The sequence below is a fragment of the Pinus tabuliformis genome, chromosome 1_2, assembly GCF_031772625.1.
Source record: "Pinus tabuliformis cultivar Carrire ecotype Pingquan chromosome 1_2, CPIR1, whole genome shotgun sequence".
Taxonomy (NCBI): Eukaryota; Viridiplantae; Streptophyta; class Pinopsida; order Pinales; family Pinaceae; genus Pinus; species Pinus tabuliformis.
This window is the reverse complement of record NC_142298.1, coordinates 562,863,587-562,880,730: the sequence shown is the minus strand read 5'-3', so window position 1 is coordinate 562,880,730 and position 17,144 is coordinate 562,863,587. Positions and strand designations below refer to the sequence as shown.

Here is a 17,144-nt window from a genome sequence, read left to right as displayed (position 1 = left end):
TGGTTGTCCCGTATATTTTCATGTGCCGAAAGAAAAAAGAAACAAACTAGATGCATCTGAGAAGAAAAGAACGTTTGTGGGCTACAGTGAAACTTCGAAGGCATATAGAATCTATGTGTCTGGTCAAAGGAAAGTGGAGATAAGTCATGATGTCACTTTCGATGAAGATTTTGCCCCTAGGAAAGTTCGAGATCTTCCTATCCCTAGGAAGGACAATGATGATGATGATGCAGGAAAGCAAGATGAACCTCTGATTGATGAAACCATCATTATGGGATTAACACTCCCATAATGAGATTCAGAAACTGTAAGTTAACACCTCCTGTTATGTAAGCTCTTAAGGCTTCAAATTGCGAGAGGAAAATGACAAATGAGACTCTCATCGTGATGAAAAAGGGTCAAAGCGCTAAATTGATTTCGGTAATAACAAAGATATAATGAAACTACGAGTTGCCACCTCCTGATATAAATGATTGTAATGAGCATGTGCCGTCTCATTTGGACTAACAGCTACCCTGCAACAAGAAAAATCTATAATTGGGCCAAAATCTCTAAACAGTGTGGTTGATTAAGATAGAGAACCTAAAGGGACATGAATCGTTTTAAATTCCCTTGCCATTCCTCATTGGAATCGACTTAAAGTGCCTCTCATTTCTCCTTCAGTGGGTTTTACATCCAATGTTACTTTGTTTAATAAATTTCAATAAGGTATCCTAAACCACACCATGCAAATCAAGTTTGACCAACCCCTCCTGCTACCTCTCTAAATAGAGATTAATGAATATATGGGTTGCTGCCACTCTAAATAGGATTAATGAATATATGGGTGGCAACTCCCAACCCATGCTACATTCAATAAACAAACTACCTTCACTTTACTACAGCAAGCACACAAATTCTTTAAGCCGATGCTTTATTTCTTCATTTCTCAGAAGCCAGTTGAGAACTCCACTAAAAGGTACGCATTTTGAAATCCTAGTTTAATACTGCCCAGTATTATGTCACTTCTATGACGCTATGTTGAATTTAACATAACACAAAGTCCTTACAGTTCTAGTATAGAATTTCCAGATACACCTCGATACAAATTGAAATTACAAAGCAACAAATTTTGTGTTGACAACTCAATTATTTAAATGCTAACAAATCGTTTTTAGACAAAGCATGAAGTCGAGTCAACTACGTATGGAATAATGTTCATCTGTCAAAATCCTTCATCATTTTAAATTTAAGAAATTTTGCAATTTTCTGTTTAACCTACTACAAAACTGTTTCAAAGGAAAAATTTAGGTCTTGCACTGTATAATCCATTTGTAACGATGGATAACTGTTACAACCTGTGAAGTTAACCAGTGTTTCTATAGAAAATAATGAAATATTGATGTTATGGAGCACTTCGATAAATTCTACAAACTGTTGGCATTACACAAGCAGTATGCCAGTACCTGTAAAAAGGATAATAAACTTCAACTATCTTGCTGAAGCTCTGGCACTCATTGATGTATGATAACTTGAGCTCCTTTGCTTCCTGTATGAAGAATAAACATCATCATACTGGCTCATTTCATTAGGATCAGCAGTAGCTCCAAGACCCAACCTTCCTGTGCTAGTTGATCCTGGCTTGTGTTCAACACTTCCATCTGGAAGTGTACCAGTATCTGCATCAACCTGCAAATTAGGTGGAGGTGGAATACAAGCACCACCTGTACGACTTGGCTGCTCCCTTTCATCATCCTCTATTGAGTCAGATAAAGTTGACTGATTTTCTAAAGGATTGACTTCGCCTATCTCTTTGAAAAACTTTGAAACTCTTTCAAGAATATACGATGAAGATAATGTAGACGGGGGAATTACTGTAGGGATATCCAGAGGGCTCAAAGGAGAGTAAGGAACCCCACTTCCTATTTGCATTTTTCGAACCATTCCTGGTATAAGCCCTGGAGGAAACAATGGATATGGAGGCTGATCCCCACCTCTAGCAGCAGATATATTTGGCGCTTGTGGAGTCAACTGAGAAGCTGCAGGGGTAGGAGTAGGTAGTGATCCATGAAAAGACTGAGCCATTGATGGATATTGCATAGAGGAAACTGTATTGGTTGCAAAGATCTGAGATGCTGTTGAATTAAACTGTGTACTTGATCCAAAGAATTGTGATGTTGTAACAGGCAGTATAGCTTTATCTTGCTGTTCCTGTTCTGCTGATGGCTGGGAGTTTCTTTGTAAATCCAATGGCCATTGAGGAGGATTTTGGGTGGATGATTGTAAGATTCCTAAACCAGAGGCAAAATCAGTATAATTATAATTTATATATCAATGGAAAAACAAAAAGCAAGAAGTTAATAGAATCAATGGTATAAGAACTACCTGACGAACCAACAGATGGCTCTTGTACAGAAGACTCTTTTACAGATCCAGCTGGAGCCGGTGGGCCAGCTAACATATCACCTTCTAAACTATAGATAGTTTCAGTATCATAAACTTCCTTGGAAGCCCAAAACTGTAGTATCTTTTGCAGACGTGATTGATTTGCATCTTTGTTTTGAGGATTGTGATAAATCCTCGCAAGCATGTTTCCCAATACAGGCTGAAAAGCAAGAGCCTCATTGTCTAGCTCCTTTGGATTGATACGACGCTGCAAACTATTGAAGAAATAGAACACAGTCAAACTCAATTCTAAAATTCTGCTTTAACATGACGGAGCAAAGATTTAACATTTCATACTGAAATTCACGAACCAAAATATTAATCCAAAGCAAAGCTAGAAGCCAATAGCCCACCTACTTATGCACCTTACACTAACGATCATTGTCCTTTTGTTAAAGAAAATCAACATCCAGAAATTCCACCGACTAAATAAACACAGTTTAGTTATTTTAAATTCCACTGACTAAATAAAAACGGAGCATTGGTTCACTGGTCAGGCCAATAAAGAGTCATCTGGGCTCCAGACAAATTTGGTGAAATAGGTACCCCTCAGATCTGGCGATGGATATACACAGGGGTTAGGACTATAGTTTTAAAAACTGGCCGGTCTGAACCGGAAACTGGTCAAACCGGCCGGTTCACTGGCTAAACTAGACGGACCGGGCAAAAAACCGGGTTAGAGGGCTGAGCTTACGACAGAACCAGCCAGTTTATGGATAAACCAGCCGTTTCATTGCCACGCCGGCCACAGACCCACCAGGAGCCTTTTTGCGGCATTTTTTGGGTGGAGGAGACTGAAGACCCTGAGTTTGATGCTGATTTTGATATCGACATGGCTTTACAGGGGGATGAAGCAGATTTGGTAGCGGCAGCGTCATCGGAACCAGAATTAGTAGCCGCATCAAGCAAAGGCAAACAACCAATGGAAGACACTAGTCGTACAACTCGACCAACTTGTGCTTCCATTAGATCCACTTCTATTGTTATTGGTGGCAGTGCTACTACTAAGGTTGCAGATGAGGCTGAGGCATGCTCAGACTCTGATCAAGATGATGTTTATGTAGCCCCTGTAGATGATCATGTTTCTAGTAGTGGTGATGAATTTGATCATGATCAAGAATGATCATGTTGATCACTGATATGTACCAGTAGACTTGTAGTCTCATACGCTTATAGCATTGTTTTTGGAATTTATAGGCCATTTAGAGCCTCATTGCTTATGTATTTTATCGATGATATGTATTGCACTCAGTGCCATTTTGATATATTCACCTTTACATGATATATTGTTAAAATTGGCAACTAGGGCCAAATTCCACCTTAAAACAGCTCATGTGATGGAGATAATTATTGCATTGGATTCCTCTTTTCGAGATCATCTCATTTTGACCAGCAGAAATGGAATTTTGAATTTATTCTCTTTCATGCACAAATTGTCAAGGTCAGCCACAGTGAAATGTAGGCTCATAAGCCCAATAGATGTGTCTCCTCACCCTCAACGAAGTGTATAAATAGGAGTGACCTCTCTCCTCATTTGGACATCACTCATCTCATCACATATCTCTCTCTCTCCTCTCTTGATTGGTTCGTACAGCTTGGAGGCAGCCTTCTCTACTTGCACACGTGAATTTCTGGGTTAGTTTGCTGGCCGAAAATTTCAGGAATCAAGACAGCGTTGACCAGCGTTGACTTGGGTACTTTTGACCAGCATTGACTTCGTTCTTGTCGACAGAATTTCGATTTTTGGAGGCCACATTGATTGGCACAGTTTTTGAGGTGATTGGGACAGGTTGACCAAATTGACTTCAGATTTGACTGCAGAATTTACAGCAGGGTTTTCTCTCTTCTTTTACTAGTTTGACCGATCTATTTTTGGCTGACTTTGACCCTCTTGGAAGGTCGAATTCTTCTGCTGATTGGAGCACATTTTGGGGCTGCTTTGACCACCATTGACTTTCTGGTTAAGGCTACAGTTCACTGCTGATTTGACAGGACTGTTTTGGGCAAGTTAATTTGACATTTGTACACTCTCTCTCTCTCTACTGAACTATTGAAGAATAATAAGAAGATTTGATCAAAGGGTTTCCCCACATTGGAGTTTGTACTTGGCATCCGCCATATCTTGTATCCTCTTGTCTTGACTTGTCTTTTGCACTTGTTTTTATGTTCTATCTGCATTTACTGTCAATGTGTTTAAGTTAATGTGATTGCCACTGGATATAATTGGAAATTGTCATTGGGCTTCTAAAGGAACATTGAAGTAAATTGTGCTAAAGCATAGAAAATACCATTGTTATCTAAAATTAACATAGTTTCAAAGCTCCGATGAAGACAAAGCCCAAGCAAGAGTGAAGCAAAGCAATCACTGAGAGAAGCAATTGGGCAAGGACTTGGTTTTATTGCCAATGACAACTACATTTTTCTTCAAATCCGAGGACAAGCTTAAGGACAAATCCGACTATCATGCATGGAAGATGACTCTAGATTTGACGTTAGAAGAAATATGGATGATGGAAAGAGACAAACCCTCAAATGAAAACAATCCTACCGCCTTCTCCGCTCATTCTAAGAGGAGGAACAATGCTGGTCCAAGGAATCAAGGACAAGGATTCAAGTCGGGACTCAAAGAAAGAAGAAAAGGAAGTGAAGCGAACAAAGTTCATTCTAGTTTAAATACTCCATAAGACTTGGAATATGTAGATCTCCATTGAAGGATACAATAATATATTTTAGAAAGTATAAATAAGAATGATGATACAAATGAAAGTGAGAGCCCTGCTTATATACTAGGCAGGTGACTTTTCATGGAAAGTCATGTCTCATTTAGACATGCCTCTTCAACCTAATTACTAATTAACTAATCATTATTTATAATTATTATCATTTACATTATTTCCTATATATTTTATTTATAACATTGCCTTCCTCCTCAAAAAAGCTTTGTCCTCAAAGCTTGTTAATGCAAAAGGCTTGATCTCTTTTTCGGTTTCGAATGTCTTCTCGTCTCAGCATTGTCATCTTCGTTGATACAAATTGATATGATCTTCTAAGAGAAACAAAATTGTCCCACTGAGAAAGGATCATACCATCCTAGATTAATCTTCTGTGGAATATTTTGACCACTGACATTTTGTAACGAATTGTCATCATAGGACTAGATTGAGGTTACTTCAATATTCTTCGGAACATCAGCGTGTTGTTTATGTTCTGAATGGTACATATACGTAGCTTGATTGAATTTTCTACTCTCATGATTCGGATGTCGATAAGAAATTATAGTGATTTGATTTTCCCTTATCTTGTTTGTGTTGTTCACCTGATTTCCTTTAGTTATGGAAGTTGAATGGTTAATTCCTCAATCTTCACTTGAACCTTTTGTTGTTGGTACTGCAACTTATGAGTACATCTTTACTTCATCTAGTTTGTCCTCTTCTTGAGTTGTGTTATTGATTGGATCGGTATAAGTTCCCTTATCTTCAACCTGGACTATTACGTCCAGAGACTTCAATACTTCTTGAGTAAGTTGCTCTAACTTATCTTTTAATGACTTCTTGTCATTCTTAAGCTTTTTAATTTATGTTACTAATTTTTCACTACGATAATTAAGTAGGAAGACTTCTTCATTTCTATCAGCAATGATTTTGTCAATCTCATTTTGCATATTTTGTAATACTTTTTTACCTTCCTGAGAAATTACTTTTGAAATATCTGATATATCTATTGGCGTTACTGAATTTGGCTTCAGTGTAACATCTTGGAGTGTTATTTTCTTCTTCCTGTAAGAAAATGTTAAAAGAAAATTCTTCGTATTTAAGATGACTGATCCTACTGTTTTCATCCAGGGTGACCCCAAAATAATGTCACCTTGATTGCTCCATAGGGTTTGAACTAAGAATTGTGATATAAATGTATAGTCCTCAATGTTTAACTGTAAATTAGTTATGTCATATATTTTTTTGCCCAAAGAGTCTAATTTTTCGATTATAATTGACTCTGGAATCACTAATTGGTTTGTGATTTTAGGCGTTATTTAATTTTTATCTTCAACGGGAGAGATAGAAATAGTAACATCTTTCCCTGCAAAATCCCTTAATGTTAAACAGCGCTTTAGCATAGCTGGGTAAGGTTTCTAAAAATCTTCCTTCCTTCAATTTTGATTTAGATTCCACTTTTCTTTCCACTTTTCTTTGTAGATATTTTTACATCAACAATATTTTAATGTCAACGCTAACTAGATATTTAATATTTTTTTTATACTTCTTTTCACCACACAACGGACTTTTATAAAAAATATAAAGATTAATTTTAAAAAAAAAAAAATTCAAATTACCTTTTTATATCTTTAAACTTTTAGTTTCGTTAAATAAACTCTCGAATTTCTGTTAATATATATATATACCTTCACGATTTCCCCTTATATTTTTCATTTATATTAAGCTTAATTCCCTTGATTCTTTTTAATATAAATTAATTTCCTTGATTCTAACCGTTCATATCATAAACTCTTCCTTTTCCTAAATCTCTTGTTCCAAACTTTAATATATTATATCCTAAATCTCTTCTTCCAAACTTTAATATAGTATAATAGTGTGTGTTCCTTCGGTCACGTCCCTTGGAAAACTTTATGAATTTCACAGTTTCAACTATACAGATGCAATTGGACTGACAGGCAAAAATAATAATGGTGATTTTCAATTTCGTCGAGCGCTTTAACATTAATAGCATTCAGTTGTGCATGTCGCAGAGAACACTGGCTCGCGCGGCAGAGTGGATGGAGGCGTGTTGCTGGGAGTGTTTGAACGATGACCATTGTTGGTCGTTGTCGAATGTGGCTGCAACAGTGGATAATTTTTCCCCTGTTGGTCGTTGTTTAAATGCAGGGCAGTGGATTTAGTAGTTGTGGGTAATGCTCAGTGAGTCGATGGAATACTTGACGACAATGTTCTACAACGGTGATTGATTCTGACAATTGATTGTGCAATCGTCTTTCTAGCGTGGACCAACGTGGACTACCAATTTAGCGTTGGCCACTGTTGTGGTACTTGGATAGCCGACTGCAGATGGGTCGAGCGGCTGATGAGCGTTCATAGGTTGCAGAATGCTGACTGGAGATGGTTTGTGCAGCCGTCGGACTGGGGCGGATCGTGGGCAAAAGGCAACTTGCAGCAATGGGTGTATTTGGCAGGAAATCGATCTGCTCGATGGTCGTGACAAGGGTTTTGTGTTGCAATTACATGTCACAAATGGCGCTATTGCTACAGGTACGCAAACTTTTCTTTATTTATTTTTTTTATTTTCTTTTATAAATTTGTCTTATGTTAATTTTAATTTTTTTATATAGAGGCTTTTTTTAATATATACTTTTTCATATGCTCTCTTTTATATATTCGTTTTTTATATATATTTTTAAGCTTTTCTCTTCTATATATATTGAACTTTCTTTTCCTTTTTTTCTTTTTTTAAATTAATATATTCTTTTCTTTAAATGGCCAAAGGCTTGATAGTGAAAATGGAGACCCTCCAAAAGCTTGTAGTGAAATGCTTCAACGGCAACAAAGTTGACGAATTTCAGTGGCCAAAGACCTGGATCAGAGACGAACTATGTGCAGCGGTGAAGCGGCCAAAGGATCGAACTGCTTTGATATAAAATGAAACGAACAAAGTTCATTCTAGTTTAAATACTCCAGAAGACTTGGAATATGTAGATCTCCATTGAAGGATACAATAATATATATTAGAATGTATGAATAAGAATGATGATACAAATGAAAGTGAGAGGCCTGCTTATATACTAGGCAGGTGCCTCTTCAACCTAATTACTCATTAACTAATCATTATTTATAATTATTATCATTTATATTATTTCTTATATATTTTATTCATAACAGGAAGATGCTTCAATTGTAACAAGTTTGGCCACTTCCCTAGAGAGTGTCCTCACAAGAAGGATACTCCAAGAGATGATGACAACGATCACAACAACTTCAAGGGCAATGGCAATCAAAGGAACAACAGGTTCAACAACAAAGGATAGAGGAATGCTCCTGCTGCTCGAAATGGAAATGGTCGTCCTCCCAAGTCGAGAAACTCCAGGTATGAAGAAGTTAATGTTGTAAAGCAAAAAGAATTTTATCTTATTTCTGCCCTCACCACCACCTCTCCTCCGAATACATTGGATCATTGGTTGATTGATAGTAGTGCCTCAAGGCACTTCACTGGGTACAAGGAGGCCCTCTCAAACATGGTTGAAAAGAAGACAAATATGGAGATTATACTTGGGGATAATGCCACTTATCCTGTGAAAGGAATTGGGACTGTTACTCTTCATTTAAATCAAGGTCAAACCCTCCACTTCCAAGAAGTGTTATATGTACCTGATCTGAAAAAGAACTTGGCTTCTAGATGGAATATAAAGGTTTTAAGGTGACATTTATTGATGGGAAGGTTCATGTTTGGAAAAGGAACCCAAGAGATGCATTCACTCTTGGATTCAGGGTTGAAGGTCTTTATCAGGTTGGAGGAAGTCCATTGGGAGCAATGACTTGTGATACTTCTCTTCAATCTGAATTATGGCACCAGAGATTTGCTCACCTTCATTTCAAAGCCTTACCTAATGTAAGGAAGATGGTCACAGGTATGCCCGAATTCAACTTAAATCATGAAGGTGTTTGTCAGGGATGTGAAGCTGGAAAACATACAAGGGGGCCATTCCCCTCAAGTGAAACTCAAACCACCGATATTCTTCAATTGGTCCATTCTAATCTATCAGGTATGTTGCCCATAACATCTTTGGGTGGATATTTGTATTATGTTATTTTTGTGGATGACTTCTCTCACAAAACATGGATTTATTTCTCAAAGAAGAAGGATGAAGTATTCAAATGATTTCGCTCTTTCAAAGTCTTGGTCGAGAATCAAACAAGGAAGATCAAAATATTGAGGACCGATAATGGGACCGAATATGAGTCAAATGAATTCAGAGACTACTATAAAGAAGTTGGCATTAAGAAAGAGACCACTACTGCATATACTCCTGAACAAAATGGTGTTGCCAAAAGGAAGAATCATTCTATCATAGAAGCCACTCGTGCTATGCTACATGATCAAGGTCTTTTGGAGTTCTTATGGGGAGAAACTGCTAACACTGCTATGTATGTCCAAAACAGATGCCCACATCAAGCTTTGGACTTCAAGACACCCGAAGAATTTTTCACCAGTAAAAAACATGATGTTTCTCATTTTAGAATTTTTGGTTGTCCCGTATATTTTCATGTGCCGAAAGAAAAAAGAAACAAACTAGATGCATCTGAGAAGAAAAGAACGTTTGTGGGCTACAGTGAAACTTCGAAGGCATATAGAATCTATGTGTCTGGTCAAAGGAAAGTGGAGATAAGTCATGATGTCACTTTCGATGAAGATTTTGCCCCTAGGAAAGTTCGAGATCTTCCTATCCCTAGGAAGGACAATGATGATGATGATGCAGGAAAGCAAGATGAACCTCTGATTGATGACCCAATGCTTGATGTGGAAGGTTTGATGGATCTCGTTGATCCACCTCCTAGTGAGCCCTCTACTTCAAGAAAAAGAACTTTGTTGCTCAAAAATACTCTTGAAGATGCTAAGAAACATATTGCACTGAGGGGGATATTTTGTGAAAGCAAGAAGCCGAATAGGTACCAAGGGTACTTAGCTACCATGAGTACCATTGTACAATCTAAGCCTTACACATTCGAAGAAACCATGAAGCAACAAGTTTGGAAGGATGCGATGAACGAGGAGTATGAGTCGATCATGAAGAATGATGTCTCAGATGTAGTTCCTAGACCCAAGGACAAGCCAATGGTCACTTCAAAATGGCTCTACAAGGTCAAACATGGAGTTGATGGGAGTGCTAAAAAGTTCAAGGCCAAATTTGTTGCTCAAGGCTTCTCTCAAAAGGAAGGAGTAGCCTATGATGAGATATTTACACCAATTGCCCGATATACCACCATCTATTTGATTAGAGCCCTTGCTACCTCGCAAGGATGGAGCCTTCACCGTATGGATGTCAAAAATGCCTTCTTGCATGGCTCGTTTAAGGAGGAAGTCTACGTCAAACAACACGAGGGGTTCAAAGTTCAAGATCATAAGTCACATGTATGCGGGTTGAAGAAATCCCTCTATGGGTTGAAGCAAGCCCCCAAGGCTTGGTATGAGAGGATCGATAGCTATCTTATGAAGCTAGGATTTACAAGGAGCGATGCTGATCTAAACCTATACTTCAAGGTTGAAAAGGACAAGCCTCTCATTCTGGTCCTTTATGTGGATGATCTCTTTCTGACAGGTGATGACCCTCTTATTCATCAATGCAAGAGGGAGTTGGCTTCCGAATTCGAGATGAAGGACCTAGGACTGATGCGCTACTTCCTAGGGCTGGAGGTTTGGCAAAATCCAGGTGATATTTTCCTTTCTCAAGGAAAATACATTGTGAAGCTACTTAAGCGATGTGGGATGGTGGATTGCAAGTCTGTGTCTACTCTGATGGAACTAAACTTCAAGAAGCTATGTGGAAGTGCTACTGGGCCCAGATTAGCAAACCCTTCCGAGTATTGTCAACTTGTGGGGGCCCTGATGTTCTTGGAAAGCTCCCATCCTGACATATGCTTTGCTGTGAACACCTTGAGTCAATTTATGGTCGAGCTTCATCGCATTCATTGGATTGCTGCTAAGAATCTCTTGAGATATCTTCGAGGCACAATCCACTATAGACTGAGATAGACTATCGGGAACTTGAGACTGCATGGATATTCAGATGCTTCTCTTTGGGGTCTGCTTCTATATCTTGGATGTGCAGGAAGCATAAATCAATTGCTTTAAGCACCGCCAAGGCCGAATACATTGCTGCGAGTATGGCCTGTTGTGAAGTTGTTTGGTTGAGGAAGCTCTTCAATGAGCTATTTGAGCATGTGGTGATCTTCTGCGAAAGCCAGAGTGGGATTCGCCTATCAGAGAATCCCGTGTTCCACACCACTCCAAGCACATTGATATCAGGTACCACTTTATCCAGGATATGGTACAACAGGGAGCAATAAGGCTCCAACACATTAGAACAAATGAGCAAGTCGCAGACATTCTCACAAAGCCTTTGGGGAAGGTCAAATTCTTAACCTTCCGAGAGAGACTTGAGTCATGGAACGACCCTCCTATGAGGGTCCCGTATGAGTTGTACACTGAGCTCTAGGAACTCCTGAGGGCTTGGGGTGTTTCTTGGAGCTATGAGCAACCATAGGGTGAGTGGTTCACCTTCCCCTAATTGTGCACTAGATACAGGGTGAGTGGTTCACTTTCCCTATGATACCCCATGATGGCTAACATGTGTGTATGGTGAGTGGTTCACCTTTCCCTACCATTACGAACACATGTATGTAGGATGAGTGGTTCACCTTCCCCTACGATTGACATATGCATAGGATGAGTGGTTCACCTTCTCCGATGGCATATAAGAAGGATGAGTGGTTCACCTTCTCCTGTCGATGCCCCAGCACACATCCTACCCATGCATATGAGAAGGATGAGTGGTTCACCTTCTCCTCTCGATGCCCCAGCACACATCCTACCCATGCATATGAGAAGGATGAGTGGTTCACCTTCTCTTGTCGATGCCCCAGCACACATCCTACCCATGGAGTTCGGGACTCATGGGAAGTATCTCTCATCTGGCCAATGAGTTGGGAAAAGATGGTTAGGGATCATATCACACTACCGATGGACGCATCGTGTACTGTCGTACTCCCTATGACTAGGATGCATGGTGTTCAACATGATTTGGGATCAAGGACTGACTTTTGTCAGTGGGAAGTGGTATGATCTTATGACTCACTCTCAATTACTTCTTCTTCATTATTACTTCATGGTTCAGAGAGCAGAGTAAAGCAGGGCAGTGATGACAAGGATGGTACAAGATAACAGGATTGCATGATGATGACAAATGGATTGGCAAGTGGAATTCTCCCTAGTTGAGAGGGAGTGTTAAAATTGGCAACTAGGGCCAAATTCCACCTTAGGACAGCTCATATGATGGAGATGATTATTGCATTGGATTCCTCTTTTCGAGAGGTCCAATTTTGATATAAAGATCATCTCATTCTGACAAGCAGAAATGGAATTTTGAATTTATTCTCTCTCATGCACAAATTGTCAAGGTCAGCCTCAGTCAAATGTAGGCTCATAAGCCCAATAGATGTGTCTCCTCACCCTCAACAAAGTGTATAAATAGGAGTGACCTCTCTCCTCATTTGGACATCACTCATCTCATCACATATCTCTCTCTCCTCTCTTGATTGGTTCGTACAACTTGGAGGCCACTGCATTCTCTACTTCGCACGTGTGAATTTCTGGGTTAGTTTGCTGGCCGAAAATTTCAGGAAATGGGGCAATGTTGACCAGCATTGACTTGGGTGCTTTTGACCATCGTTGACTTCGTTCTTGTGGACAAAATTTCGATTATTGGAGGCCGCATTGATTGGCATAGTTTTCGAGGTGATTGGGACAGGTTGACCGAGTTAATTTTAGATTTGACTACAAAATTTATAGCATGGTTTTCTCTCTCCTTTGACCAATTTGACCGATTTGTTTTGGGTTGACTTTGACCCTTTTGGAAGGTCGAATTCTTCTATTGATTAGAGGACATTTTGGGGCTGCTTTGACCACCGTTGACTTTCTGGTTAGGGCTACAGTTGACTGTTGTTGACTGTTGATTTGACATGACTATTTTGGGCAAGTTAATTTGATATTTGTACTCTCTCTCTCTCTCTCTATTGAACTATTGAAGAATAATAAGAAGATTTGATCAAAGGGTTTCCCCACATTGGGGTTTGTCCCTGGCATCTGCCATATCTTGTGTCATTTTGTCTTGGCTTGTCTTCTGCACTTGTTTTTATGTTCTATCTGCATTTAATATCAACGTGTTTAAGTTAATGTGATGGCTACTGGATATAATTGGAAATTGTCATTGGGCTTCTAAAAGAACATTGAAGTAAATTGTGCTAAAGCATAGAACATACCATTGTTATCTAAAATTAACATATATAGATGAGCAAACTTTGCATATTTTGTCTCTATTGGTTTGGAATCATGATTTTAAATCTTTAAAATAATTTGTTTCATTAAAAAATAATTATTTCATGCATTTTTAAAAAACCAATTCATTGAGATTTGACCAATCCCGGTTTGACCGGGTCCAGTTTGAAACCCGGTTTATTAGGTGGACCAGTCTGGTCATTGGTTCTGGTTTTTAAAACTATGGTTAGGAGCCTCCAAAACATTTTAAACATCATCTATCACATCTTGCTCTTTGTAAACCAAGCTTTTGACACGACTAGTGTTCTTGGATGATTTCAAGTTCTTTGATTGGTTCACCTAACAAACTCCCTTACTTAAAATTCACATGAATGTTAGGGTTGCCTTGATGAATGATTATTTGATGATATTCGCAATGATCTTGTTGTCTTCTCATGAATGGCTTTGACTTCTTATCTATTTATATTGATAATCAATAAACCATTTAATTGTCTTGATTTGCATGTATAGTTCATTGTGAGTGTTGCCTACTCTTTGGGTCTTGACTCTTACTACTTTGTTGAGTTCTTCTTAACAATTGGGATGATCCTTGCTTGTTGCTTCATATAATCCTACTTTTCTTTAGCAAAAAGTGAGGCTCAAGAAAAACTCAGGATAAACTTAGTGAGCACTCAATGGTCAAGCTTACCTATGAGCACTGAGGATTGAAACTCACTGCCGATGCGTCAGACTCCCTAGAAGCAAGTTTGGCTTGCCGGCTTGTCAATGCAGCTCGTTTTTGTAGCAAGCCAAGTTTGACTTGTGAGTCCAAGTCCATCTCCGTGCGTTTTGTAACCACAGTTCCACATATTAGGAAGAAACATGAAAGGTGCGAGTGTTTTGTCTATTTAATTGTGAGACTCTGATTATGGGCCAAATATATGAGAGTATGGAATGAAGCAGAAGGTTTTTTTTTTTTAAAAGATAGAAGAAAAGTTGTTGCTCATCTGCATCCCCTGATGAAATGCAAGACTTCAATGGAAGGCAAGGACAAATGAAAGTGTTACCTCTTGGTGCAGCAACAACAAAATGGTATCAGAGATCAGTGTTACAAAGCTCAGACTCAGTAACATTCCACTAGGGAAATGTTACAAGGGAAAATCAACTTGGTGAAAAAATCAACAAAAACTCAGAAAGTTCAGCAACTTGAAAATTTTGGAAAAACGCAAGATGTCAGGGAGTTTTGCAACACTGCAAAAGAAAGTTATCCGAAAACACATTATGGAAAAGGTAAAAATATTCTTTAGTAACTTAATGTCTTCTGAAGGCAAAATAATGAAATTGGACCTTGGCTCACTACTACTGGAAGCGATGAATACCGGAAAGAAAGAAGTCTCAAAGGGATTAGGCTAGGTGCAAGCCCTAGGTGAAATTGATAGGATAGTTACCCCTCAAAACTGGCTTTAATGGGGAAGGAAGCACAGAAGCAAGATTTGGCTGCATTGGCCTTCATGAAGCTGAAAGACTGAAATTCTTCTAAGATAGGGAACAAAATGCATATTTTGGTATCTATAAAATGTATACTTCCGAATTTGAGTCATACCGGATATTTTTCCCTTGCGGATTAGTATTCGTATTCTATGCAAGGAATTCATGTGTGTGTTACAGACCTTCGTGGTTTATTTCTCAAATCACTTCTAATAAACTGCTAAACCAAAAATAAAATAATGGCATACCTGTCAAAAAGGATGTCATTTGCCAAATAGATGATATGCAACTGTTTTTCGGCATCGTCCAGAGCCATAACCCTATCCTTCAAAGCCTCCGCTAGAGCCGGCGCAAATGGGGACCTCTGCATAAACCAGGTCTTCGCGCCCTTAATTGACTCCTTCGTCCCTGTAAGATTGTTGAGCACGTTATAAAGCTCGGCCGCAACATCAGAAGGAAGCGGTCCAGAAAGCCCTTTGAATGACCTTGTCATGGGCTCGTAATCCGAGCGAGATTGAGAGTAAAGGGGCTGAGAATGCTGTGGCGGCGGCTGCGGATGCTGATCATAGAATGCAGGAAACGGCCCAGAATGATGAAGAGGCGGTGCTGCACCCAATAGTGAATTGCTCAGAGCAGGGTTCAAAGCCGAACTCAATCCAGGGTTTAGGGGAGGATTGAGGGTTTGCAGTGGAGAATTCAAAGAACCCATGGAGGTCAAAGCCGGATTCATGCTACCCATACCATGGCTGAAGTTAGCAGTGATTGGGCGAGTGCATAGCCAAAGCTTGTATCTGTAATACCCGTGGCCTTCGGCCCCAAAGAGGAAGTTGTAAGCAGGGTTGTCCTGCTGCTTTTCCCTGATCATTTTTTCGAAATCAGGGCCATTCTTAGCGGCGTATTCGGCCAATTTATCAATGCGTTTCTGCAAATCTGCGTCTACTGGAGGCGGAACCGGGGGAGGCGGAGCGTCCCATGGATTGAAGAAGGGCTGAGGAGGAAGGATGTGGGGGGCGATGGGGGGCGGAGACGGCGCGAGAGGAGGAGGAGGAGGAATGTGCTGTTGGTATGGGAGGTGGCCGTGGTGGTGAAGTTGCTGATGGTAAGTAGAAGGGAATTGCATTGATGGGTGGTGGGGGAGGAATGGCTGGGCTGAAGGGGGTGGTGGACCTCCTTGGAATTGCTGGAAGCCAAACTGTTGTTGGGCAGCTGCTGCTTGCTGCTGGGCGAAGGCCGCAGCTGCTGCAGCTGCAGCGGCGTAATCGTGCCGATCCATTTTAGTTCCTGATACTCTTATTTCTGCTGCTTCGCCAGATTCAGAAGATAAATCCGTGCGCGCATATGATATCTGGTCCTGCACAAGTAAGTTAATATGAACAGGCTTCGCCAAATTTTTGGAAAATTAATTTCTATGGAGGATCATATCGTTAATAATGCAAAAAAATGCGTAGGATTCAGGCAAGTTTTGCAAGAGTTTTTTGAGAGATAATATTTCTGCGTCATCCAATTCGAAAAGCTCTCCAACCCCAGGGTTTAATAAAAAGGAGAGGAAAGAGATGACAGGTTTATATTGACGGCATGTTTTGGGTGTATTTTTTGTCACAACAAGGTCGAGGTGGGCCACAAAGATTTAGGGGTGGGTTGTTTTGATGGAGTTTGTTGTATGAGAATGTTTTCTCAGTAAGGTTTTTAAATTGGTTTTATTTTGTTGGAAAATTTATCATAATTTAGTTGTCAAATTAATAGTGAGATAGCTATTATTAGTTACGATTCGTAAATGCATTTTGACTCATGATAGATATTTAAGGAAAATCGCATTCCCTGGAATTACTAGTTATGGTCTGTAAGTGGGTAGGCTTTCACTTCTCCGCACTATGTTTGGATCTTGCATCATTAGCATGTTTTTGTATGTCCTAAGAAGATGAGCTCTTGGGAAGTGGGTAGGCTTTCACTTCTCCTCGCTATGTTTGGATCTTGCATCATTAGAGTGTTTTTGTATGCCCTAAGAAGATGAGCTCTTACCCAAGTAAAAGTAGTAATATGATTTTTTTTCTTTTATTATTTAGATTTTTATTTTTATTTTTTTTAATACAAATGGATGTAAAATGTTTTTGTATATTGCATTTATTTAGTTAGCAGTTATTTTATTGAATTATAGGGATTTATTTTATTTTATGGTATGAAATGTTTAGGTTGGT

General features: G+C 39.3%; 1 protein-coding gene across 1 annotated transcript; it reads right to left on the bottom strand.

Annotated features, from left to right (window-relative positions):
* Positions 1-1,200: 1,200 nt before the first annotated feature.
* LOC149206846 (SWAP (Suppressor-of-White-APricot)/surp RNA-binding domain-containing protein) lies at positions 1,201-16,487 on the bottom strand. The gene is made up of 3 exons (XM_089395602.1): positions 15,198-16,487; positions 2,365-2,639; positions 1,201-2,270 (listed from the first exon to the last, which is right to left on the bottom strand). The coding sequence occupies exons 1-3, from the start codon at positions 16,220-16,222 to the stop codon at positions 1,471-1,473; spliced, it is 2,100 nt and encodes a 699-aa protein (XP_089251728.1). The 5' UTR covers positions 16,223-16,487; the 3' UTR covers positions 1,201-1,470.
* Between the last annotated feature and the right edge of the window lie 657 nt (positions 16,488-17,144).